Genomic DNA, 25,349 nt, shown 5'->3' on the forward strand with positions numbered 1-25,349 from the left:
TCCTGGCAACTTCATCCTCAAAAACAACTCTCAGTTATGGTTGTCATCTATAAAAGTTTCTGATCCCAAACATTAGTAGCAAAAGATCTGTATGAAAACTGCCCTTCTCTGTGACACTTCTATCTGTGGGTTGTCTTGATACTAAAGCAAAGCCTTCTTAAGAGTCAAGTATGAAATCTTCTATCTATAGAAGATATATCTTTATGTCTGTTTGTTAGGATTATAATAATCTCTGTTCTTCACTGGAAAATCCCTACTTTTCTGTTTTCCAAATCTAATAGAGCATTAACTTCATACTTAACTCATTTCACTGGTGACCTGTAGCATAATGTCAAAATTCAGTCTCAGTGCATTGTCAGCAGTGAGTTTGTTTATCATGCAGGAAGAAAGGGTTATTTAGATTCATTAGTACTGGAATCTTGAAGTAGGAGAAAAAAAAGAAAACAAAAAAAAGGAAGTGCACTCTCCAAAAGACGTTTAAATGCACTCAAGTTTGGAGGACAGACAAGAAAATTTAGACCAAGAAATATAAATCACTAAAGTGATCTCAGATTATATTGCTAGGGAAAACAGAAATACTATCCACCAATCTGTCCTATTGTTGTAAGTCTGCAAAGACAAAATATGACTGTTGTTTATTTTCATTCTTAATTTGTCAGATGCAGATAGGGCTAATGTTGGCTGTTTTCATGTTTTTCCTCCCTCGCCCATGCCTGGCTGCCCCCAGTTATTTGGTTATATTCCTGTGGCAAAGAGGCCATTACAACTGGAGCCAAAATTTTTTCTGACAGCAACCCACATGGAGCACTTCATTCCAATCCTCCAAACCATTCCATTTTAGAATAGTCCCTCGAGAGTTTCACATACTTTGGCATTAAGCAATCTGCGGGATAAGGGTTCTGGTCCAAATCTTACGAAATTTTAATCAAAATATAGTGTAAGGAGTGAAGATTCCAAAACGTGTTTCTTTATAGTAATGTCGGATTTCTCTTTAAAGGTTGGACTACAGTGGACCATCGAGAGAGTTTTTTTTCCTGGTGTCCAGAGAGCTCTTCAATCCGTATTATGGTTTGTTTGAATATTCAGCCAACGATACCTACACAGTACAAATAAGTCCCATGTCTGCTTTTGTAGACAATCACCATGAGTGGTAAGAATTATTTTTCTTTCTGTTTTTCATATCCATTTTCTGTTATTTCCACTTGCAGACAGCTGCTCAAATCTGCTCAGACACGTAACACAGAATCTGATCGTTTTAACCAGCAGCAAAATAATTGCATTTTTTTTAGACTTTACCGAATTTGGTTTCTCTTGTCGTTTTAAATGATCTTATTTCTCACAAGGTCAGCAAAATTATGATTTGGAACATGTACCGTGGGATTATCTCACAACCCAACTCTCTGCATTTCTTGTACATTAGCAGTCATTTCATGAAAGCAATATTAAACTCTTTGGCATTAAAAGAAAAAGAAAAAATAATGACACATTGACTTTTTGTCAGCTAAGGAGATTAGGAGAGATTTCAATCAGGTGTTACTGAATGTAGTTTGTATGAGTCTTCTTAAAGAGTGCAGAGGTCTCCTCAGTGGAAAAAACCCAACATATCTATTGGAAGGAAATCTATGGAGGTATCTCAGTTGGGGGCAGGGGGAAGACTGCTGATCACGCAGCTTTTACGCAAGTCTGTACATACACACATGCTTCTAAAATAGTTATCGAGGATTTTTACATAATCCCATTTTTCACAGTTATAAGCCAGTTTAAATCACCCTCAGTTGATTTAAGCCATGGCATCACCATAAATCTGTAAAGCTGTGCTGTGACTATTAACAGAGAATTCTGCTGTGTAAGTAGTTGGATTACAGTAATACTGAAGTGACAGCTGCTCATCTGTGTAGAACAGATATGTACCGAGTTCTTATTTATTGAAAGCCAGTTATGAAGAATGAATATCAGAGGGGGATCTCCTTGCTAATTTTAAAAATTAATAGAAAATTAAGTGGTTGGCAGCCTCCAGTTCAATTAGTTGAAGCAGCCTGCCTGTTGAACTCCAGTAGTTCAACAATAAATAGCATATGCTGTATTGCAAAGGCAGAACAGCCTGGCAGAAAGGTGAGAGAAAATCCTTATGTGCTGTGCAGCTTCTGCCAGCGTTTTGTCTTCATTCCTGGCTTCTGCAGTGCTGGAACAGAGACCTCAGGGGTAGAGGAGGCATGACCCCTATCTCCTTCTGGGAGTGCTGGTGCCAGTGACAACACTGGTCTTGTACAGCCTCAGGGGGAATTCCAAAAATGCAGCTGTGACAAGCAGTTATGCATGGAAGGAGAAGGCTGTGCGTGTCACATCCTCATCTTGCAAACATTGTACAAGCAGGTATAATAAAGCCCTAACTTTTCCAAGGAAAATGTTGTAAAGGGTGCATAAACAGAAAGTTCAAGAAACATTTTCTTTGAAAACAAACGCTAGATTTTAATCTAGTTCCAGAGTTGTGGAGGAGTTTTCACAATGGATCTTGATTCTCATGGGAATATTTGCAAAGACCCTACTATTTCAAGGTTGCTGCCATCTGATCTCAACTCTGGCAAGCTTCCTCCTTACACTCCCAACAAAATGAAGATGATAGGGAAGAAAGCGAAAGGTGAGAGAAGGAGATTTAGATCCCACTGACATAAGGCTGGAGAGCACTGCGATACACCAAAAAACTTTCAGACACTGTGAAAATATATGTAGAATTCCTTAACCACCAGTCAGAAGAGGGAGCAAGGAACCACTGTCAGGCAGAGAGAACTGACAGGCTGGGGAAGGGTAGAAAAACTTTTGGCCTCCCAGTAACACAAAACCAAGTTAATCCTATATAGAGTGTGTAACAAAAATAGACAGTGGCTATCATTTTGGAAGATAATGCATTTATAAAGTGGCTAGTCTGGCAGAGGTTTGATTAGGTTAATATAGATTTGACAATTTTGAGCAGTTGCAACTTAGCTATCTGAGGGATTTTCCACACCCTGCAGACTTGGGGTTTATTGTTTGTTTTTGTTGTTTTGTTTTTTGTTGTTGTGGGTTTTTTTTATTAATGTGCCTTACTGAGAATGTCAAAAAAACACAAGAAATAAACAAAAATGCCACAATTTAGACATAGCTGTCTGATTTAATAATGTTGTTTGGAAATCCATGTAAATTTTGATGACAGAGCAGTGTACCAACCACAAAGTTTCAATATAACGACTGTAACTCTTTCTCTTCCAGGTTCAGGTTTAGTGGTCGAATTCTTGGTCTTGCTCTGATACATCAGTATTTGTTGGATGCCTTTTTTACCAGACCCTTTTATAAAGCCCTCCTCCGAATGTGAGTAGAATTATACTGTCTTCTCTTGTTTGGTTTTTTCCATATGAGCGGTGCTGTTTTGTGTATGGATCATTTATGATGCTTTATTGACAAAGAAGGAGGGCTATTATTTCTAATTTAATAATTTTATTTTGATCCAGGACTTTTTTGAAAAATTTACTTGTTTCCACTATCTCAGAATGTTGTTTCCGATCATTATGAAGAACCTCATGTTTTGTTTTAGCCCTGTTATCAACTTTCTTCTGTAAAATCTTAGATTGGAAGACATATAATGAAATGCTGTGGGCTTATTCCAGGTATTAATAGAGTTCTTATTCTTTTGTATAATGACTCACAGGATGGGATATGAATCACTTCATAACTTAGGCTGCACAATCCATTCTCAGAGGTGGACTGATTGTTGGCAATCTTCATTTTGAGTAGCTGTACTCTGATATACTTCAGACTTGTTTTTCAGAACTACTACTCCTGTTTTGGCTGCAACAATGAGAGCTGCACTTGCTCAGCATGTCTGGAATTTAAGACCTAATGAACTTAAGGTGGCTTCGCTTTTGTCCTCCATTTGAAAGGTGGTTTTGAGAAGTCTGGAAACATATTTTTTTTCTATAAAACACCACATATTCTATTTGTGTGGACTAATGCATCTATTCTTATTGCACATATATTTTAAAAATACCTAAATGCTAACAGCAGCATTTTAGTTAGAATGAGGACTTACCCTAGGTGGACTTTGCACTGGTATTGTGTGACTGCCAAATTACGTTGCTTGTTTAACTTGGTGTTTCTCTAAACAGTAAAACTAAAAATGAGGGGCAAGCACCTTTGTACACAGCCTAATTCACACAACTTCTCCACCTAAGCCTTGCACCTTTGCTTTCCTCACAACTGATGAACCATCCAGACTACCTCTGCAGATAGGACGTGGTGCCCAATCCATCAGCTTTGATGTAGTGGCTGTTACTGCAGGATGTCACTTGAACTACACTTGAGCATCCAACTACAAGTGCAGGGCTTATTTCTGGCTTTATACTGGCCCAAGAATAGAAACAGGCAGATAACCCTGCAGCTGAAAAGCTCCTTACTCAATGAATAGCCCCAGTGTCCTGTTTCACAAAACAGGATTTAAGGAGTTAAGAAGGATGGCAGAAATTGCCACCACAGTGTTAAATATTACTAACAGATGACATGTTCAAAGCTTGGAGTAGTAACTGTTATAGACAGCAAGGGGCAGTTGGCTTACAGGTTGGGTTTGTGAAAGAAGGACCTGGTAAGGAAAATTATTTTGTGTTATATGGTAACTGCTGTTACCAGGCAAATAAACAGAGATTTGAAGTATTGTCGTTTTTATTGACTTTCCTCTTGGCTCCCATTCACAGTCTGTTTTTCAGGACCGTCCTATTTGAGTTTAGTTCCTGAGCACATGCTACTGCCATCATCTGTATTTGTGTGTCTTCTTCCTCTTAGACTCTGTGACCTGAGTGACCTGGAATATCTCGATGAGGAGTTTCACCAGAGTTTGCAGTGGATGAAAGACAATGATATACACGATATCCTAGATCTCACATTTACTGTAAATGAAGAAGTTTTTGGACAGGTGTGCAAGATTATTAATTTCCTTAGTGCATTCTGCTGCTAGATAAAATTTATTTGGATAGAAGAATGATTGTCCCTCCATGCTACTTTGAACTTGTTTTTATAAAATTCCACTTGGTGAAACTGATGTTGAAATCTAAGGAGGAATTATTATTTGTAAGTGGTCAAACGTGTTTTTCTGGTTAAGGAGATTTTCTGGAGAGTATCTGAAATATCAGACTTTAGGATTACTTTGCTAGAGGTAGTTTACCTGAATTTAATTGGAGCAAAGTTGCCATTAGAAGGCTTCACTACTTTAGTTACTGTAAAGATCGTTTCTTTTTCTTAACTTATTAATATTAATAATGAATGTTCCTAAGACCAAATGGGATTTAAAATATTAATTTTAAAAATATTTTTTGGTATGTTCTCCTATTTCACATATGCCAGTTTGCTAAAGTCAGGTTTGGTTAATGATTTTGAGGAATTACATCAACTTAAAATTTAAAACTGTTACAATTCCTTTTTTTGTCTTTATAATACTATGTTGTCACTTGGTCATTTTTTTTCCTAAGATCACAGAACGGGAACTAAAACCAGGAGGTGCCAACATCCCAGTCACTGAAAAGAACAAGAAGGAATACATAGAAAGAATGGTGAAATGGAGAATTGAGAGAGGAGTTGTACAACAAACAGAAAGTCTAGTTCGTGGTTTCTATGAGGTAAAAAGCTCCAAAATGAAATTTATTTTCTTTCTCCTTCCAAAATATTTTTCTCCTCATGTACATTTCCAAGATTTGGAGTCTCAAATATAATCAGAAGTGTCCCTACAGAAATTGGAAGGGGGGGGGGTTAAAAATAATTTTGTTATTGGCATAAACACTATGGTTATGTGTCTTCTTTACACTGGAAAATACTATTGATCACTACTGGTATGATTAGCAGACAGTTCTTGCTTAAGTGACTCATTTCTTCTTTGGGTCTCTGAGGTTTTTTGCATGCATGCCGTAGTATAACACAGTTGGCAAAGTGTATTTCAAGGTATTTGTCTCTTACCTGTTTTAACCCAGACAGTTAAAGTGAATGTCATGAACTTAATTTGTCCTGAAATAATTCAATATTATTTGCCAATAAAATTTCCTCCCAGTCATGTGATCCTCTAGTGCAACTAAATGGAATTGCACTGCAAGAAAAACAAGTCCATTTATTTTCCTTTGAAAAGACAAAAACTAGAATCTATTATTTTGTGACAGAAATGATCCCTGGTAAATATCTTAGTAGCAGACTTTTTGGGGAGGCAAAAATCAATAAATGAAGGAATTTCGCTGTGCATTTTATTTCCTTTCACAGGTGGTTGATGCAAGGCTGGTGTCTGTGTTTGATGCCAGAGAACTGGAACTGGTTATAGCTGGAACAGCAGAAATTGACTTGAGTGATTGGAGAAATAATACAGAGTATAGAGGAGGTAACTTTAATTTTGACTTGTCACTGAGGGTGTTGGGGGAGGGGCTGGAATTACCCACTTCCCAAAAGCTTGAAGAACCATCCCATGGGATATATTTTAGTATCTTTTGAATTTCTCTGGTTAAAAGAGTGTTAGGAGAAGGTAATTTAGTCCATTTTACTTCACTTTGTTACATCCCCGTGCAGCTCTTCCCTTACTGTGCTGGTCTGGACGGCATGAGAGACCAGTCTTCTGCACAAAAAGTACTGTGCACCAGTACAGTACCACTCAGACATAGGAGAGAAATGGAAATGATAACCATTCTTACTTGGATATTCCTCTTTTTTTTACATGCTCAAAGTCAACAGGAAATGAGAAGTAATCCCAGTGACTGCAGGCTGGCACTTGGGATAATTTGAGAACAATGGAGGATTTGGGAACTACTTTGAGGGAGACGGTTGCAGCATCGTTTGTAGCTTTAGATAGATAAATGATATTGTTTTGGAATATTTCAAGAACTGGCTTTGCTGTTAGTGATTGATTAATGGAAGAAATCCTTACAAAGGACATTTCACTTCTTTTTGTCATAGTAAAGTAATTCTCTGCCTTCAGGATTTTTAAGCATTTTAGGGGTATTTTTCTCTTATCTCCTGCCTTCTGATGCAATTGGATAAAAAAATATGGGATTATTGTGACTAGGGCTAAACTAGGAAAAACTAACTATTCTGTCAACCACTTCTGTAGCACCTAAGGGTATAAAGGCTCTTATTGTCTTAACAGGTTATCATGACAATCACATTGTAATTCGGTGGTTCTGGGCCGCTGTGGAAAGGTTCAACAATGAACAACGACTAAGACTTTTACAGGTAAGAAATGAGCTGATCTGTGTAGAAATAGTGTGCATCATTGAAATTAGATGCTAAACTAGACCCATCTAGGTTTATGACATCCAGGAAATTATGGTGATGCTGGCTAGTGGAAATAACCTGAGTCAGAGACTAAATGCAGTAATCGTGACTGAAGCTCACAGCTATTTTTATAGATTTCTAAGTTTAAAAATAAGTTTAAGATGTTTGATGTCAATAATCTTTTACTATTGTTTGATTACATCAAGACTTGTAAAGACAGAAAAGGAAAACTGTGTACAGCTTAGGAAGAAGAAAACTTAGATGGAAGTTCAAGTGCCTCAAATTAGAAAATTATTATGAAAACCTTAACATCAATCCCATTTTCACTAAGTGAGCCTGCAGGATCCAGTCACCCTGCTGCTGGAGGCCAAAAATGTCTTAACAGAGGAATATTTATATTTGTGGGTTTACTATTGTGTTAATTTTCTTTAAATTCAGGTTAGGCTCATCATATCTGTAAAAGAAACAGACAACACCCCACTGCAAAGCATACCATGTTCATGATCTGTGATGAAATTCACTGTTTATAACTATTCAGAATTTGCATCTGATCATTGAATTACAAAGAATTTTCTTCTTTTGTCTGTTTAGTTATTTAAAAAAGGTCTGTAAAAGGCAGTGTTGGATATCTCATTTGATGGAGAACCAGAAATGTTTGCTTATATGTTCCTATCACATTTGTTAATCAAAAGTTTTTATAATACCCAGATCATTAAAAATAAAGTAGCCTCTAATCTGTCAAAAACTGTTTCATCTGTTCATGGAAGGTTATAACTAAATCTGCTCAACAGACAGGATTTCAGCAAATGTCAGTGGGCATTCTACCTAACCTTCAGAACTGAGATATTTTCTTACAGTATTTAATAGCAGTTTATAAAATCCACGTAACCAAAAAGGCATAGCACAAAGCCATCAGACATTATTATATTTTAGGAATTCCTTTTAATGCAGAATAAAGACAGTAGCAAAATCTCACTTGGATTTAAGTAACTTGATATTAATAGTGTGTTATTCTACAGTACTTATGTATCATAATTGCTCTTTCAAAGAGAAACCTTTGGAGAAAATTAATCTGATAAGTTGCCTCTTCTAAAGCCCTATCAGGAAATGTTCTGTTTTCCCTTAGCCTCCATTTAACGTAGCATTTACTGTGTGCCTCAAAAATTTCCTTCTTTTGCAAATGCTTTTCCATAAGCGTTTGGACTTCAGTGGATATGCTGCTTTAAATAAGTTTGTAACCCACGCCATCTGGGTAGCCAAAATCCGTGATGTTTTGTTTGTGCTGGCAGTTTGTGACAGGCACGTCCAGCATTCCTTACGAGGGATTTGCCTCTCTGCGGGGGAGCAATGGTCCAAGACGGTTCTGCGTGGAGAAGTGGGGGAAGATCACTGCTCTTCCAAGGTATTTACAGCATTGTGTGTGTCAGTGTGAGAGATACCTCAGAGTATCGGCGACCAGGATAACAGATGAGCTGTTTGAGAGCCATTAACAAGGTTTAACTGAATATACTTTTCCCTGACGTGAAAATTTCCTTCCCCGTTGTGTCTCATCCAGCGTCTGATCCATCCGTTTTTGTTTGAACTCAGTTTTGTTCTCTTAAGATGGACAAGGCAGTGTAAATGTGGCTCACATCCATACTGCAGTGCTTTTCTAACAGAAAATTATATTTGAATGATAACTACTGAATTTTTTGTCACATTTGACTAAATGTGCAAGTGTTTACTTAATGAACATGCAGTTTACCACTAAAGGGAAAAAATTAATATGAATTAAAATTAAATAGCACTTGTGACTGTGTCTGAGTGAAAGCTACTGTCATATTTTTGCATCAGACAGAGCCTTTATAGTATAGTGATATAATTTTTATGCTTGACCTGATATTGACTGTTAACAAATACTGAAGAGGTGAGCTGTGAATGCAGAAGAGGGAGGAGGGACTCATTTGACCTGAGAGTCAGCAGGAGGATCCAGAGAAGGTGAGGTAGGATCAATTGAAATAGGTGAACAGGGTAAAGGAACAGTATGAGAATCCAAGATACGAAAGCCCTTGCAGACAAGAGTTGTACAAGCCCTTGCAGACAAGAGGCAGCTTTTAAATTGGATAATAGCAGGTTTGGAGGAGTAGGATGAGAAGATTTCAAAATTGCTTTTCTGAATTTTCCATTTTGTAAAGAGTTGGGTTGTTATCAAAGGTCCATGGTAACAATGCCAGGACTAGATAAATAACTTGTGAATGATGCAAAAAACATCTTCTAGCATAGATTCTTCATTGACAAAAAATGACAGGTTCTTGTCTTTTCTATATTGAGATCAGACTGATATGTTTCTGGAAGATTTCCTTTCATCCAATTCTATAATTCTGTAGCCTCTAGAATGGATAAAGAGTGTTTATACACAGATTAGTGTGTGCAGTGTCAGAAACCTAACTCAGTCAGATCTCAGCTTTAATGTGCTATGTACAGCCTGTGGTGGTAGCTTTGGATTGGGATGATCCATGGAGGAAACTCAACCCTAATCTTAACTGGCTCCTCATAAACAAGATTCCTCAGGAATAACTTGGATTCAAAGTCTCATCTTAGACACAGGGAAGAGCTTCTCACAGCTCAGACACACAGAAAGTTTCTCGGACCAACAACCCATAGCTTTTTCCTCCAGCATAAGGTCAGAGGCAGAGACGTCTCTTGGGTTGGCTCCTGCCTCAGGGCTGCCATCTGAACCACATGGAGAAAGTCACGGATGCAGAAGTGATGCTGTGAAATCCACAGGCACGGCAGGTGGCCTTTAAACAAAGCCATCTTTCCAGTTCATAGTACAAATGAAAGCCAGGTGACTGAGGATTAAAGAAACCAAATTCTGGAAATTGCTATTACAATTCGAATACTCTAATATCTTCTCGGGGGCCTAGTACTGCCTTGTAGCCCAAAAAGTCTACTTTACAGTTTGATTATGATTGACCTATGAACTAGCTTTGATTCTGTTTAAAAAAAGAAAAAGCTGTGATTTTTTTATTTTTTAAATAATTTCTGACTTCAGAATTCAAGGTTGTTTTTTGTGAGTTCAAGTAAGAAAAGAGATTACGTGAGTTTTTCCATATATTCTCAAATACTGGAATTCCTAGTGCTAACAAGCAGAGCCTGCAGAATGGAAAAGGTCAGGACCTGCCAGAACAGGATGCTCACAATTTCCTCTGAAAAGGTTATGCACAGCCCTGCTTGTAATAAACTGCAGAATAAAATGGTTCCTGTAGTGCGACACAGAGAAACGTGTTGAGAATCTTTGCTACCATAGGGTGTTCATCAAGTGTAGGGGAAATGCCACCTCCTCACATTTGAGGGATTGTATCACGTCCTTGAAATTTCACTTGTGATTCCCTTGGTTAGGAAACATTTGATTTTTGTCGCTGTGGATAGTTTTTAACATACAAATGTTGATGTTAAAATCAACCAGCAACACACTTCTTTTGCTAAAGTAAAAACAACTGTGCATGACAAACATCTACAGTTGTCATGAGCAAGCAATTCCTGGTATTCACGTATGGGGAACCTGGATCTCATAAAAAAATAAAACACCTTACATGTTTATACTTCAATGGGTTAAGCCCTAAGCCGAAAGCACTGTTTGGATTTTTACCTATCTAGTTCCTGTGTGCAGTGCAGCTTCAGCCTGTGTCTCACCAGCTTCAAAGCTTCACTGTGCAAACAGTGGGTAGGACTGGCTTGAAGGTAAGGAATAGTTAGCAACGACCCAGAGTAGCAAACTTGCAAGAGGTTTCCAAACAAGCCCTGCGTGTGTAAACACATTGCTGTGTCTGCTGAGAATGCTGCCCTAGGACTCTGTGACTCTTACTGATCCTCAGATAGCTAAAGCATTTATGTTAAGGCACCATCACTGGCTTGTAGCAGTGTTGTACTCTGCAAATTGCCCTTTTGGCAGGAGTGCTTGTGAAATTTGATAATGCTTGGTGTGAGGGTGGCAAAAGCTTAACAAGTCAGAGGACTTTGTTTTTCCCTCTGTTTCTAAGAACACTACTGCAGTGGTGAAAACACTTAAGTGTTTCACCCATCCCCATCTCTTCTCCCTGATTTTGAGACCCAAAGGGCAACTTGTATAGTTACTTAGATACATGATTGTGGTCAAAGCAGCTGTGAATATAAACACAAAAGTTTTCACTAGATGTTTACCTAATTCCCCCTGTTCTGACTGCTGTGTAATCAGTTCTGCTGAATCAAAATGGTTGCCTAGCTTGTATCACTGTCTTTTACACTAACAAGGTAGGATGTAAAATGCCCTGACAAGATTGATTATTACAGGTCTAGCATAACTATTGCTACCTCAATGCCACTTCTACTTCCTTCTTTTACACTGTGTTGTAGATTAGACTAAATCAGGGGAGGGACTGTTACTCTTTCAATTCACACCCATGCTGAGAAATTAGTTCCAGGTTCATTGCTGTACATTATATACACATATGCATGTGATGATTCACATGAAAATAGTTTTTATGTCTGACTATTCGATTTCAACCTTAAGTCACTCTATTTTATTATAGTAATCAAAATGAAAGGGAGATTAATTGGGAATCTAGGCTTTAGAAACCAAGATGGTTTGAAATGCTGTCATAAAATGTGAGCCCAGGAAGATTAACAGTTAGTGCCCATGTGGTTTGAAATGCTGGAATGGGAAAATACTGTCCAGAAGGGGGAAAAAACATTTCTTCTCAAACTTCCAGAGTTGTTTGCTGGGGTTAGAAAAGCATGCATTGCCTCAGAAGACAAAGGTCTTGGTTTTGTCTTTTTTAATTACTTGGTTTTCCAAAGTAAGCGACTGCATTTTCAAAATTGCCCTCAAAATTAAGATAAAACTCGGTTCTTTTAATAAATGTAAACAACATGCTGGTTTACTATTAAACCACTTAGTAACGAACTCTTGCTAATTATATACTGTGTCTCTTATAATTTGTGGTTTTACAGCCCACACAGCATGATCCACAGTTAATGAGTGGCTGTCAGGCCCATGCAGCAGAAGCATGTGGTCAGACTGTTAATTGCCTAAGACTCTTCCACGATCTACACTGAATTTAAGAGATCACTGAGTTCCATTTGCTGCTGGGCTTAAATCAGTTTCTTTCTTCAGAAGATATATTTTCAATTTTTTTTTTTTAAGGACTCAAATGTAAATGCAATAATTTAAACTGTATGACAGAGACTATTTTGCAAGGTTTTTGGAAAGGCAAAGAAGGAGTAAAATGAAAGGTTTCCCCCAGGAGCCTTAGAGAGATGACTGGGTGGAGAAATTTTACCAGGCTCCTGGAATACCAGGTGGGGAAATGCCAACAGTGTACTTCTAAGAGTACTGTATTTGGGGAGGGTGCTTAATTCAATGGTTTTTAAAGTGATTGTGTATTTAGTGTTTGGACTGTGTTTATAATCATAGTGTGGCCTTGTGCACTGTGTATACATTTCTTCAGCCCAATATTTTTATGACACTACAAGAATTTAACTCAGTGAGTGTTTCAGCTTCAGTGAGGGTTTGTAATGGACTCTTAGGATTTTTAACAAGCGAGATTAACCCACTTCACCTCATGTTCTGTTATCATAGTTGGAAGCTGAGAGCCACTTAAAATGGCAATGAGTGAATTTGCTCACATGGAAGGCAGCACTTTCTGGCTCAGAGAAAGTCTGCACAGGTCTCTGGTAGACATTTGGATTTCTGGATTGATTAGGTTAAATGAGGAGTCACATTTGCTGTGAGGAGGGAGCTTGTCCAGTCCTTCCATTAACATGCTACATATTTGCACTCAATACAGATCATACTGATGAAGGGCTGCAGGAAGACTTTGGATTTCAGCTGTGTTGTATTTAAATAACTCCATGATGTGTTTTATTGCAAAAGAATGAATTATTTGTAAATAGAGACCTGCCAAAATACAAAAATGCCTAAAATCAGTCTTAAGTGAGACTTTGATACAAAGCTTTAGACCAGAAAAGATGCCTCCTCCAGCTTCTCTGCATCATTTGATCCTCAAGAACCCATCACATTCCTAGTTACACTATCTATTTCATTAGAGCAGGCTCATCCACTACAGTGTTTTAGAAAGTACAATCCTTAGCCTGCCCTGAGGTCAGGCAATGATATCCATTATTCTATTATGAAGAGAAACCTTTGTTATCTCCCTTTCCATTCTCTGGAAGAGGTTTTGAGAGACAGTTCCAAGCGTGTCAACAAACTGAGGCAGATGGATTTCAAAAACTGAGAAATAAAGCACATGGTCACCCTCTTTGGAAAGCAGAGTTGTTGGTAGAGGTTCGTGCATAGTTTCGTGTAATTACAAAAGTCATTGGATTGTAAGGCCAGGTATGTACATAAGGAAAATCAGCACAAGCAGTAATTTCCCAAGAACGCGATTGGAAATTGAACGCCAAGGAAATTGTAGAAGTAAAAGCATCTAATTTGTCTGTCCTTTACTACTTTGGGGTTGTTTCCTATATATATGGAGATGTATGGAAATATCTTGTTTATTATTATAAATACAATATTCAAGTGTCATCACTACAGAAAAGGAATGCTGTTTCTCAGAAGACACATTTAAAGCCAAGATTTCAGACCACACTGTTGGAATTGAGTGCTGTATCATTTTTTTTCTCATGCACGTTTAATGGATAAAATTTATCCTATGCCTTTTGGGCTGTCAGTGTGTTTCTAAAGACCTTCATAAATGCTTCTTCCTGGCTTATTTTAATGAGAAGAAAGTAGGTTAACCCTCACTACCTGTTCATTTGGAAAACATTATTTGACAGAACACAGTCTTCTGAAAGAAATACTATCTGCTCATCTCTGTGTGAGCACATACCAGTCTGTGTGTTCTCTTTTGAACTTTTTAAATAATGTACTTCTTCACCTCCTCTCTTTTTTTCCCCTCAGGGCTCACACTTGTTTCAATCGTCTGGACCTTCCCCCTTACCCATCATTCTCTATGTTATATGAAAAACTGTTGACAGCAGTTGAAGAGACAAGTACTTTTGGACTCGAGTGATACACAAACCACAGTGCCCAGCTCATCGGACTTTTGTGGATCTGTCTTCTCAAGGAATGAATGAACTTTTGTATTGGATTTCCTAGAGGAAGATTGTTTCATGGTGCAATTCAAATAATGAGGTTCCACGAAAGAGCTTACGAAGCAGTTAAAAAGCGTTGTGGTAGTGGCAGAATTCTCTACAGTGAAACTAGAGTGTGCCTGATGTGCAGGGAAAACCAAGTCTTGCAATCCATGGTTTTTCCACACTTCTTTAATTTATGTTCTGAGCAAACAAGAAACGTGATGCCATGTTGTGATCGATCTGGCTACTGCAAAACCGACACGTACCCGAACACTGGATTTCATCAAAGTCATTGAATAGAAAATTCAAGGCAAAATGTGAAATCATTCAGCCCCTTATCTACCCAGTAGATTATAAAAAAAAAAAAAAAAGGCATAAAACTGAATTTTTTAATTTTTTTTTTTAAATTCATGAAGGTACATTAATTTATGCCATATTTTGTAAAAGCATATCCAGCACTTGCTTTACCTTAGACTACGAGTGCCTGCATGGGGTGCACCATAGAGCTCAAGTTCCTGGGGCAGAAGTGAATTGGAAAGCAAGTCAACAACAAAGGATGTAACAACGGCTTGCATTAAGGAGGTTTGTGGAAATGCGTTTGCCAGTGGTGTGTATGACAAAATACGAGCTGTTACAATGAACTTAATAACTTAATAAGACTGATTTTGTGCTTTATACTGCATGGAAACTATTTTAAGAAGAAACTAGCAATTTATCACATCATATCAGGAAGAAAACCCTAACACAGTGACTTCTGTTTATTTTTATAGGTTCATTATATTATGTTTCTTAGAGTGTAAACAGGAACCAAGCAAACTAAAACGCTCTTTCTGTTCTGTCACTTTCCATGCTTGAACAGACATTCAGCTAGTGTTTATTCTTTAAGCACTCTCAAGGGGAAAAAAATGCCTTTTATTTTTATAAGAGTGAAAAAAAACTCCCGAAAATATTTTGCACTGAATGTACCAAAGTTGAAGGGACTTTACGATCTGACTGATAGCAAACTGCATCACTATCAAGTATCTATAAAAACGCTTAGGAACCAGGCTTTCTTCACAGTGCCATGTCTATAGATATCAGGACTGTGCACTTAAGTAATAATTTTATAATACTATATGTGATCTTGTAATATGCATTTATTTTAAATGCATCCGGGTCATTTTTCATGCATTGGATAACTTAATGCAGTGGAGTTTAATACAGGTATTTCATATTCTCCCCACAAGTTTTTATTTGTACAGCACCATAAAACACTAGCTCATTTGGAAAACCATAAGTAACCTACTTTAGGGTGAGCCACTGGTCATAATGCCACTGTCTTGTTATCAGTGAACACCTACAAGATGTAAACTGTTCGTAGTGTCCGAGCTTGCATTTTCACTGATAAATAGTTTTCTTATCAAATGTTATTTGAAACAGTTTTTACGGCATATCAAACACTGCATGGACACCGATTTCTTTACGCTTAATTTTGCTGAAATACACGAGGCTTGCTCGCATCTATTTTCGGTACTTTCCTCCAGATGGTCTTGTGGAACACTCGTGCAGCTGCGCGCCGTGTCTTGTACAGCTGCTGGCACGCAGCGCATCCCCACCACATTTTAAAATTCCAGAAGCTGCACTTGGATTCTGGATGATGAGAACACGAAGCTGGCTTTGTGCTGGCCCTTTTGGTAGCACCGAAGCACAGCAAGCCCCGTTCTGTGGGAAAAGTGGCTTTTGAAGTATCATTCTCACGTCGGAGACTCTTGAAAGGGCATCTCAGGGAGGTATCCTGCTTTGTTCTTGTGGGAGGTTCTTTCCAACAGATGGGAACGTCTATGGAGATGTCGTCAGCAGGGACTGCCAGTCCACCCTCCAAGTCAGAAGGCAGGTGCAGCTGTGGTGGTGGCAGCAGAGACCGAGAAAACCCTTCAGAATTAATGAAAATACGTTACGCGTGGAAAGGAAAAGCAAAATCAGAGTGAAAGCATTCTTTTATTTCAAGAATAATTGAGCTTCTGCATGACATCTGGGACTCTCTTAAGTAACATAGCTTTTCTTACGCTACTTCTGGCTGGTGTGAAGTAGCAAAGAAAAATCCAAACATGTCACCCTATTTCTACACATATATTTATCAGTCTTTGCTAAGATTGCATGTCACAGATCCTAATGCACATCTTCTTTCAGAACATGAATGAGCAGTAGGCAAACTGACTTTTCATCAGGTCACTCCAGCATGGCTCATGTTTCATATGATCCGTTCACTGAGTAGCTAAAACTCTGGCACTCGAAGCAGAATGATTGAAGGACTACAGAATTTTCATTTTACAATACTGTGTTATCTGTGGTCTAAAAAAGAGATTTCCCAGGTGGAAACTGTATCTACAAGTTTTGAACCAGATACTCTTTGGAATGAAAAGTTTAAATACTTGGCACAAAGTAAGTTTATACTAGTTTGCCTTTTAAGTTATGCTTTTGTACAAAACTAAAACAATAAATGCATCTTGTCAATTTTTATTTAAATATATCTACTGCACCCATTTGTTCTGTATTTATGCATGAAAAAATAATTTAAATTAGCCATGATGATCTGGTATTCTGTAAAGATGTGACAGGGTCACCAGTGGGGCAGCTGTCAGAAAACAGATAAATTTAAAAAAATTCAGAATCTTTGTAGCATTGAACCCAAGAGAGACTAAGGAGAAGCTGCTGCTTCTTCCTCTGCTGCCAGCATCACCTGGGGGACTCTAGAAAAAAGCTGTTTGAAAGTTGAGGTGTTAGTTGCCTGGATACAGCTACCTGTGGTGCCTTGAGCCCTTGGCTGGCTCTTTCTGATGGTATAAAATGATGTTGGTGCCCTGAAGAGATTAGCAAGAAGGGAGTATAGGAAAGGAAGCCTGAGCTTTGTCAAACGCCTACATCTCCTGGCAACTGCTTGAAATTTTCTCCCTTTGGTGTTGGAAGCCATTCCTGTTTAAATGTGTCCCAAGCGAAAGCCAACATGAATGTCCCACAGCTGACCATGATGCTTTCACTTATGACATGCTGTGTGGCAGGAACAAGAGTCCAGATGGAGAAGGACTTGAGAAGCCTAGCTGAAAGCTCAGCATCTCCTCAGAGCCTTTCCAGATGGTGCAAAGGAGCTTTTAATTTAGGAAGAAAAAAAGCCAGTCAACCTGAAGTAGACTCTTCAGCTAGAGTGATGACAGCTCGTTCTAACTTAACCTGCAGCATCAGACAGAGTCTGGTGGGGGAGGTCCCTGCAAGAATTTAAGTGAGGTGCCCATGTTTCCTGCTCTGCTGGCAGGTGGAGCCACTCATCACCAACTAAAAGGCAGCTCGCAGGTCAGTGCAGCTCTCCCAGCCAGGCTCTCAGCAGAGTGGCCTCGTCCCTGGAACCCTAAGGTCAGATCCACCTCTTTCCAGGTCCCAAATCCCAGCTTAGAAGAGGTGCACTTTGCTCAGCTGGTACTGCTAGCAGTCACTTTAACCATTGCACTCTTAAATACACCAGAAAAGCTTGTAATCAGTGAAATTGCTCAGTGTGGCACCTCCTGTAACAAGCAGTCACCCGTTCAAGGTCTGCAAGCCAGACGAGGACAGCGGTGCTTTCTCCTGCAGCAGGCAGGAGACAGCTGCTGTCACACCATCAGCATCACCTGGCAGGGTAAGATGGGAAAGCCTTTCACCCCAGACCGTGTTCCCCAGCCCCTGCCTGCTGTTTTACCTTCATATTCATCAGATAATTGCCTTTTTTGCTTTCAAACATATTGTTTATTATCCTTGTGCTGAACCTACCGTAAAAATTGTTAATATGGCTTAGAGAGTATCTGGGGTGAAATCCGTGCGGGCACACCGGCCTGCTGGGCACCACATGAACTCCACTTTGCAGCAGCTAACCCTGGGTCACACAGGGTACAGGGAATATATGTAATCTTCGGGGGAAACTGAAAATCTAGGCAGCAGCATGCTGGCAGGACATCAGACAAAGCTTCTGGCATGAGTTAAACTGGCAGAGCACCAGACTGGTAGTTTGCTCTGTTTAAAATTATAGGAAAGAGAAGAGTTTTGTGGTTGCTTGTGTATTTTTAGTCCTTTAAAAAAAAGGAGGAAAAAAAAAGGGGGGGAGGGAAATTCTTTCTGAAGCATTCACAAGGTATCATCTGGTTTTTAAATGTAATCTCAGCAGTATTAATTGCAGATGTTTACTGACTTTCTTCAGTGGTAGCTGCAGAATTTTGTGGAGATACTTAAAGCACACTGTCTCTGGACTGAGGGAATTCCTACTCACAAACAGGGAATCTGCAGCAGCTGTGTTTGAATAGCCAGTGTAAGTTCAATTCCCAAAGCATAAAGCAAGTTACTTCTTTTCAGTGAATGAAACTTATCTGCATTAAATTATACAGTAGTTTTGTTTTTCCTGCCACTGTTTTTATGTGGAGGGTTAATTTATTCCTGTTTTAGTAAGAGGAACTGAGCAGACGTTTGGTTTTCAGTCATATGATTGCAGACATAGCTTAGTGATAATACTCAGCCATCACTGCTCTTTCTCCTTCTCATCCTTTCCTCTCTGGGCAAGCAAATTGAACTCCAAGCAAAATTTGAGAAGAATTACTCAAACCTGGCTTCTTAAACTGTTTGCATCTTGGCTCAGTTATGTGGTACGAAACAGAACTGCAGAAATGTTATGGGTTGACTCACTCATCAATGGCAAGTAAAAAATTCTTTGTAGTTTTGTTAGCACAACCAGAGTGGCTGCTCTTGGACTAGTCTGATTCTTTGCCTAAAAAATTTACAATAAAAGAGAATTTCGGAGGTTGGATTTAAAATTACTTGTTTGCTGGAGGATAAACATATGTTAGGTAAATAGAGGAGGAAAAGAACTTTATTGTAAAGCCACTACAGCCCCTTTTTGTTAGCAGTGTGCAAAATTATAAAGCTGACCATCCAAACACAGAATTTTCACAATGAAAGATGGTTTATATTTTGCATCTCTTTCAAATAGGCAGTAAGCTTCATAGTGCTTCTGTTCAATTTTAGACTGACTAATTTTGGCACTAGACTACTACTATTTAGGATGTTCAGTGCTATGAAGTTTTTTTATTTAAACACTTCTATTATTTTCAAAAATAATTTTATGGAAAGAGAGGTATTTTTCAAGTTGAAACTTCTTTTAGGACTTTACTTAATCGGCTTTGCTCAGAGCCATGTTATGCCATAGGTATTTTAAGGCAAAATCATTATTTGGGAGTTCTGTTTTGTATAACTGACATGATGACTTTCTGACCACTTTTTAGGAAGGCTCCTTCTGACTGTAAGTAAAAGGATGACAGTCAAAGACTCCTCTGGAATGGTTACAATCCATTGAGTATCTGTATGTATTCAAAGTGCATCTAAAAAAAACCTCCTAAGAAGTACATGAAATAATTGCTAGACTCACTGATTAGCCCCCCTTCTAAATCAGTAATTCAAATTTTGAACTTGTTTCCTTTCAGATTACATTGCAGAATAATTATAATAATAAAATTTTAACTAGAGAGGTATTCTAACAAATTTCTTAAAGTTATGGTGAATGCAAAAGGCAGCTAAGCTATGCTGCTCCCTTTCCTCCCATTAAAAAACTTTTGAATAATGAAACTCATCTTTCCTTTTTCAGCTCTTACTTTTTTTAGAACTTTCAGAAGCTTCTCATTCAGCCCCTTCTAGAATAAGCCTCTTCTACTTAGAGGGCTTTTGTTAAGCACTCAGGAGGTATATTGTTCCACTAATTTAACATACTTTTGTGCTGACATCAGTGTAATTAGCTTTTAAATGTATAGACCTACAGAACTCCACAGGACTCTGGTCTCCTTTATTCTGGGCTGCCTTCCAAAGGCCATCCTTCCTCTCCCTTTTGATTGCCCATAATCCTACAAACACCCAGAGACAATTGCTGACCACCTACGCTGACCAAAGCTGTAGTATCAGAATAAGACTGTGGGTTTGTTTATTTTTAAAAGCAGCTTCCTTCAGTCCAGAGTTGATAGGATCACCGTTACTCTGACATCCAGATCAAGCGGTTAAAGAAATTTACTCATAAAAGATTTTTGGAAAACAGTTGAATAGGTATCCAAGGGTAAAATGTCCTTTGATTTTGCTTTTGCAAAATTAACGAGGAAGGAGATTTTTCTTTTAATATTTTATATTGCCAGAATTTGTGGTGCCCCTGGGCTGCTTCAGGCTGTTGGCTAGGTGGGTGCATAGCCTGTGCAGTGAAGCAGGTGAGTGCTGATCCAGAAATCACAGCAGCAGGGATTCATTACCTTAGTGAGGACTGTGCCTTCCACAGCTGAGCACTTTGTCATAGAGCCCTGGAATGAGATTGTTCCAAAAGCTTCTTCCAATCAGCGATGCCTGCTAATTGCAATACAAGCAGCTCATGACGTGCTCCACTGACTATTCGACATCTTTCATTTTAAGTGAGAATTACAATTTTTATAATTAGAAATACTCATCTAGCAGTATAAGGTCAATAAAAGAAGATTTTGCTGAGACATCATATTTGATTGCCATGCTGACTGCAGCCAGGTATTGGAGCTGAGTAATTTTCAAGTAGATTACTGTATGAATAAGCAAATAAATCTCTGAAGCCTCATAAGTAATTCTAAGGAAGGAATGTAATTGCAGGTGCTGTAATGATAAGATAGGGCAGTTCCATGCAGCACAGAGCATACAAGATGCAGCCATTGAACCGGTGGTAGAGTGAAGATAAGTCTGGAGGAGTAGAGACAGAAATAGGACTGCACTTTGCAAATAGGGAGCTGGACAGTGAGCTGTGAATGATCACTGGGAATACAAAAGGGGATACTTTTTGTTTGAAAATTAGGCTCTGATAATGCACTTACGGAAAAATTACTATTCATCTTGAAATACAGTGTTACTGCAACTGCAAGATGTGCTTTACCTAATTATTAGGTTTTGAAAATCGAAATTACACAATCAAAAAATTTACTTCTATGTGCATTTTTTCTTGCTGTATTGGGTCTGTTTTTGTTTTTGTTTTTTAAATTTGGGTTATTTTCAGGAAAATGAAGGCTTTAAATAAAATAAGGGTGGTGTCTGGAAGTCCTCTTGAGTTTTGTTAGTACAAATAATGACTGTTTATTGCTATTTGCATTTGGCAAGAGAAATAACATCTGATAAGAAGTTAAATCAATACAACCAATGGTGACATTCCTTTTAAATGTGATGGGCTCAATCCCTAATACTTAGATGTGTTGAAATGCAGATTCTTTTTTTTTTTTTTTCTTAGATGCTTGGGGTTGATGTTATGGTTGTGTAAGAGCCATGCATTTCCACAAAGACAGGGATTGATATGCCATTTCTAAAGCTTACTTAAGGTAATTAAAATATTCTCAATGACCTAGTTAGCCTCAGCCAAGCTGATGCAAGTGTTGACTCCATTCACTCTCTAATGACATTATCAGAAAAAAATACTGTGTAAGAGGGTAGGAAGACTTCAGGATGGGGTTCTTTACCTATAAGCTGAGCTGGCTCTTTACGTAAAATACAAGAACTATTGGATGAGTCAGTATAAGAGTCAAAAGAAGAATTCCTTGTGAGTTTTCTTCTCCAACACGGTAACTGAGATGGTAAGAATTGATACAGACTTGAAGTCCTAAATGAGAAGACAACTAGTACATTGAACCATAATGGTTCAATAGTTCCATACAGCAGGACGTGTTTCTGCAATGAGTCTGCAACACTCAGGAGACTGCTGTTTATTATCAGCATTGCAGGGAGAGGAAGAATTCTAATAATATTAAGTGCATAAATCGTATTAGGAGGATGCTTTTTCTTTGTAATCTGTTTTTCCTTGGAATGACATAGCCTTGAGGGCATCCATGAATCCTGATCAGAAAGGCTGCTTTTTGTATAAGTGACCGAACATTTGTACTTGTAAGGGCTGGCAGAGTATGGAGAACAAGAAGGTGATGAGGGATGTGGTGTGGAATACTGCTACCCCCAAGTCAGCTGATATTCCTGCCCTGACCAGGCTACAGTTTGGTTTATTCAGCATGTTTGAAAGTGCATATAGTTTTACAAGCTTTTGTAGTGGGGATGCAGGCATCCAGAACCTAACAGGTATATAGGTGCATCTCCCTCATTTTTGACAATTACTTGATATAATTTTATAACAAATTCTTTGTTTTTAAAGAATTTCAGGCACTGAGAATACAGAGTGCGTATTTATTTCTAAGCTTTAAGTAGAACACGGTGTATTTTTTAATCCTTTCCATACTTTTCAGTTAAGTGTTCACAAGACTGTATATCAAATACAATACCAAGTTTTTCTATCTTTCTACAAGCCAATTTAAGTTTCATCTGAATTTGGTATATGTCTTTCACAAAACACTAAATGGGGAATATGTGCTTCAAGCATTAAGATGGTCTATGTCCTTTTCTCCATTTACATTGCATTACATTTCACTTTTTTTTTTCTTTGAGGCAGAGAGAACAGTTAGAAAATGTGTTGAGTGTGTTACAGGGGCACACAATGTGTTTCATTGTGCCTGGCTTCAAGGAATGTACTATAATGTTTGACTGCTCACAGATTTACATAATTTGAATACAGGACTGTTGTGTTGTATTTCCTGTTACTCAAAAACATTTGGGGAAAAGATTTTTCTGTGTATAATTTTATTTTCATACTGATCTCTATTTTGTTTAAGACCATGTTTCATCATGAAATCACTTAATTAAAATAAATCTTCTTACAAAATCCACTTTGGAAATAACTTCTTTTATTGTGCCTCTGAATATACCGTAACATCATTTTTAAAATGATGTTATCTTTATGTCATTCTATGCCACTTGCAGCATTTCAAATTTTTTAGAGGAACCTCAAGATACTCTTTGTGACATCACCTTCTCTAAGTCCTATCTGGTGGCCTGTGGAGTCCAGCATATTACAAATCATCATTTTGGAAGGGGAAAAAGTAAGGATTCTGCAGTTATATGCAACATAATTCGAATAAGAACTACATATGAAAAAAACCCCTATGACAAATGAACAAAGCATTAGATGTCACAGGTAACACGTTGGAGAGGCCCGGGCTTTGTGTAAGAGGCTCTGCTTTTGACTAGAGTGTCAGTGGCTGTGACACAGGAAGGCACTGTATTTTCACTGGGAAATATCTTCAGGGAAAAATGCATTTTTCTGTCTTGAATAAAAGTCAGTGCTCCCCCACCACCACCCACCCAAGATTTCCTTCTACTTTTCTAACAGATAATACGAGTTCTGGTAGCAGATACTGGTCTTTCATCAGCACTTAGGCAAGGGTACTCCCCACCAAGACACAGGAGAATGGTGAAATGGCAAGTTGTCACTTCTCATTTGTGTTACATAAAGTCTTTGTAGAATCTGACAGTTAAGTGATATTTCTATTAATTTAATCTTTTTCTAGAAGGTAAATTTTGCTGGTACAGAGCTGTGAAGCATGCTAACCTAAATCACTGAAGAAGAGCTGCTGTGGGAAGAGTTCAGGCTTTGAGACTGGAGCCCTTTCAGAATCTATTCTCTGTTGTCATTCTTGATGTTAGACTCATATTTTCATCCAGGTCACCGGTAAATGACACCAGGTATTGCACAACTGCACACTTTCCACTCAGTATAAACACTGGAGTTGGTGTGGAGCTCATGCTGAAATCCAGAGACTTTGCCCACTGGATTGAGGATTGCCTTTTGTGAGAAGGTGGTGCAGAGATTGTGGCACAGGTAAAAAAAAAAAAAAAAGTCAGATTTTTTTTTTTTTAATGACCTGTATTAAATAAGGACAGGATAATTCTTTTTGGATAAGGGTATTCATCGATTAGGTCACGTCCAGAACTGGCTATTGCAAATATGGCAGGATGTGTTGTGCTGATTCTGTGCTTTATTTCCTGTTTTAGGTTGAAATTTGGTACCAGAGAGGTTGTTTCACCTAACAGTGCTCTGGTAGATATCTGAGGCACAGGTAATATCTGTAGAGTGGATATCTGAGGCACAGGTAATATCTGTAGGGTGGTGTTGGTTATTTTATCCCTACAGAGTGAGAGAAACATTTGGTAAGCACAGGAGTACCCCCTAAGCCAGGCTGTTTTATGCCATGATCTGAGATGCACTGAATCAGCCCGTTTTTCAGCTGGCCTGCCACACTCTGTGCACTGTTTTGGTCTGCCAATTCCATGTTCTTTCCTCAAGCAAACAGCTCTGGCTACTCTGCACAACAGCGATCACCCACTTTTCAGGCAGATTTGCTCACGCTTCTTGAAGGCTGCAGTAGCAGAGACAACATGCAGAAGAAGTTGTGTATCTTTTCCCCATGAGTTTTAACTGCAGGACGCTGGAGATGCTCAGGTAAGCCATTGTTTTGCACGTGATATTGTGTTACTTAAGCACACACCATGCTGTGGAAGGGCTGTGTGGCAAAGAAGCTTTAAAAGCTTGCTGGAGTTACTCTTTTGCCTCGTGTTTTTTGAGACCTTTTTTGGTGCCACAGTTCAGGGTGTTGTCTTGTCAAAAGAAGTTACCACAAACGAGCTGGAGGAGGCGGATCGGACATTCCCAGCTTCCAGCTGTGCGGCTCTTGAAGTTGTCTGCTTGTCCCCCACCCCCGTGACAGTTACCTGCTGGGAAGGGTGGGTTGCCACCTATTCAGTCCAAACTACGTCAGCCTCGTGGCAGATTTGAGTTGAAATCAGCGCTCCTTGAGGGAGCAGAGCTTTTTCCATAAAGCCAGCTCCCTAATCTGTGGCTCTGACCGATGTGAGCTGTACATCACAGCTTTGCCAGATGGATAACTGATCAAGAAGAAATTGCTATTTTCATGAAAGCCTCTAAAGACTCTAAAAAGCCAGGTTTGTAATGGGGTAAGTAATCAAGGTAAGCAAGAGAAGATGTAACTAAGAATGGGAATTATGAAGCTAACACCTTTAATTGCTATTTTTTAATTATCCCAAAGACCAGGTGCATATATTAG

At 38.6% G+C, this 25,349-nt stretch overlaps 1 protein-coding gene across 1 annotated transcript in view; it reads left to right on the top strand.

Annotated features, from left to right (window-relative positions):
• The window catches only part of HECW2 (HECT, C2 and WW domain containing E3 ubiquitin protein ligase 2), a 76,936-nt gene extending 61,837 nt beyond the window's left edge, over nt 1–15,099 (top strand). The window contains exons 21-28 of the mRNA XM_027905655.1: nt 998–1,150; nt 3,247–3,345; nt 4,810–4,939; nt 5,493–5,639; nt 6,268–6,382; nt 7,142–7,227; nt 8,559–8,671; nt 14,192–15,099. Coding sequence (XP_027761456.1) covers nt 998–1,150; nt 3,247–3,345; nt 4,810–4,939; nt 5,493–5,639; nt 6,268–6,382; nt 7,142–7,227; nt 8,559–8,671; nt 14,192–14,303 — 955 coding nt within the window. The 3' untranslated portion in view covers nt 14,304–15,099. The remainder of the gene's footprint in view (nt 1–997; nt 1,151–3,246; nt 3,346–4,809; nt 4,940–5,492; nt 5,640–6,267; nt 6,383–7,141; nt 7,228–8,558; nt 8,672–14,191) is intronic.
• The last annotated feature ends 10,250 nt before the right edge of the window (nt 15,100–25,349 follow it).

Source organism: Empidonax traillii, unplaced genomic scaffold, assembly GCF_003031625.1.
Source record: "Empidonax traillii isolate 1590-97213 ecotype Southwest subspecies unplaced genomic scaffold, ASM303162v1 scaffold1190:size157544, whole genome shotgun sequence".
Taxonomy (NCBI): domain Eukaryota; kingdom Metazoa; phylum Chordata; class Aves; order Passeriformes; family Tyrannidae; genus Empidonax; species Empidonax traillii.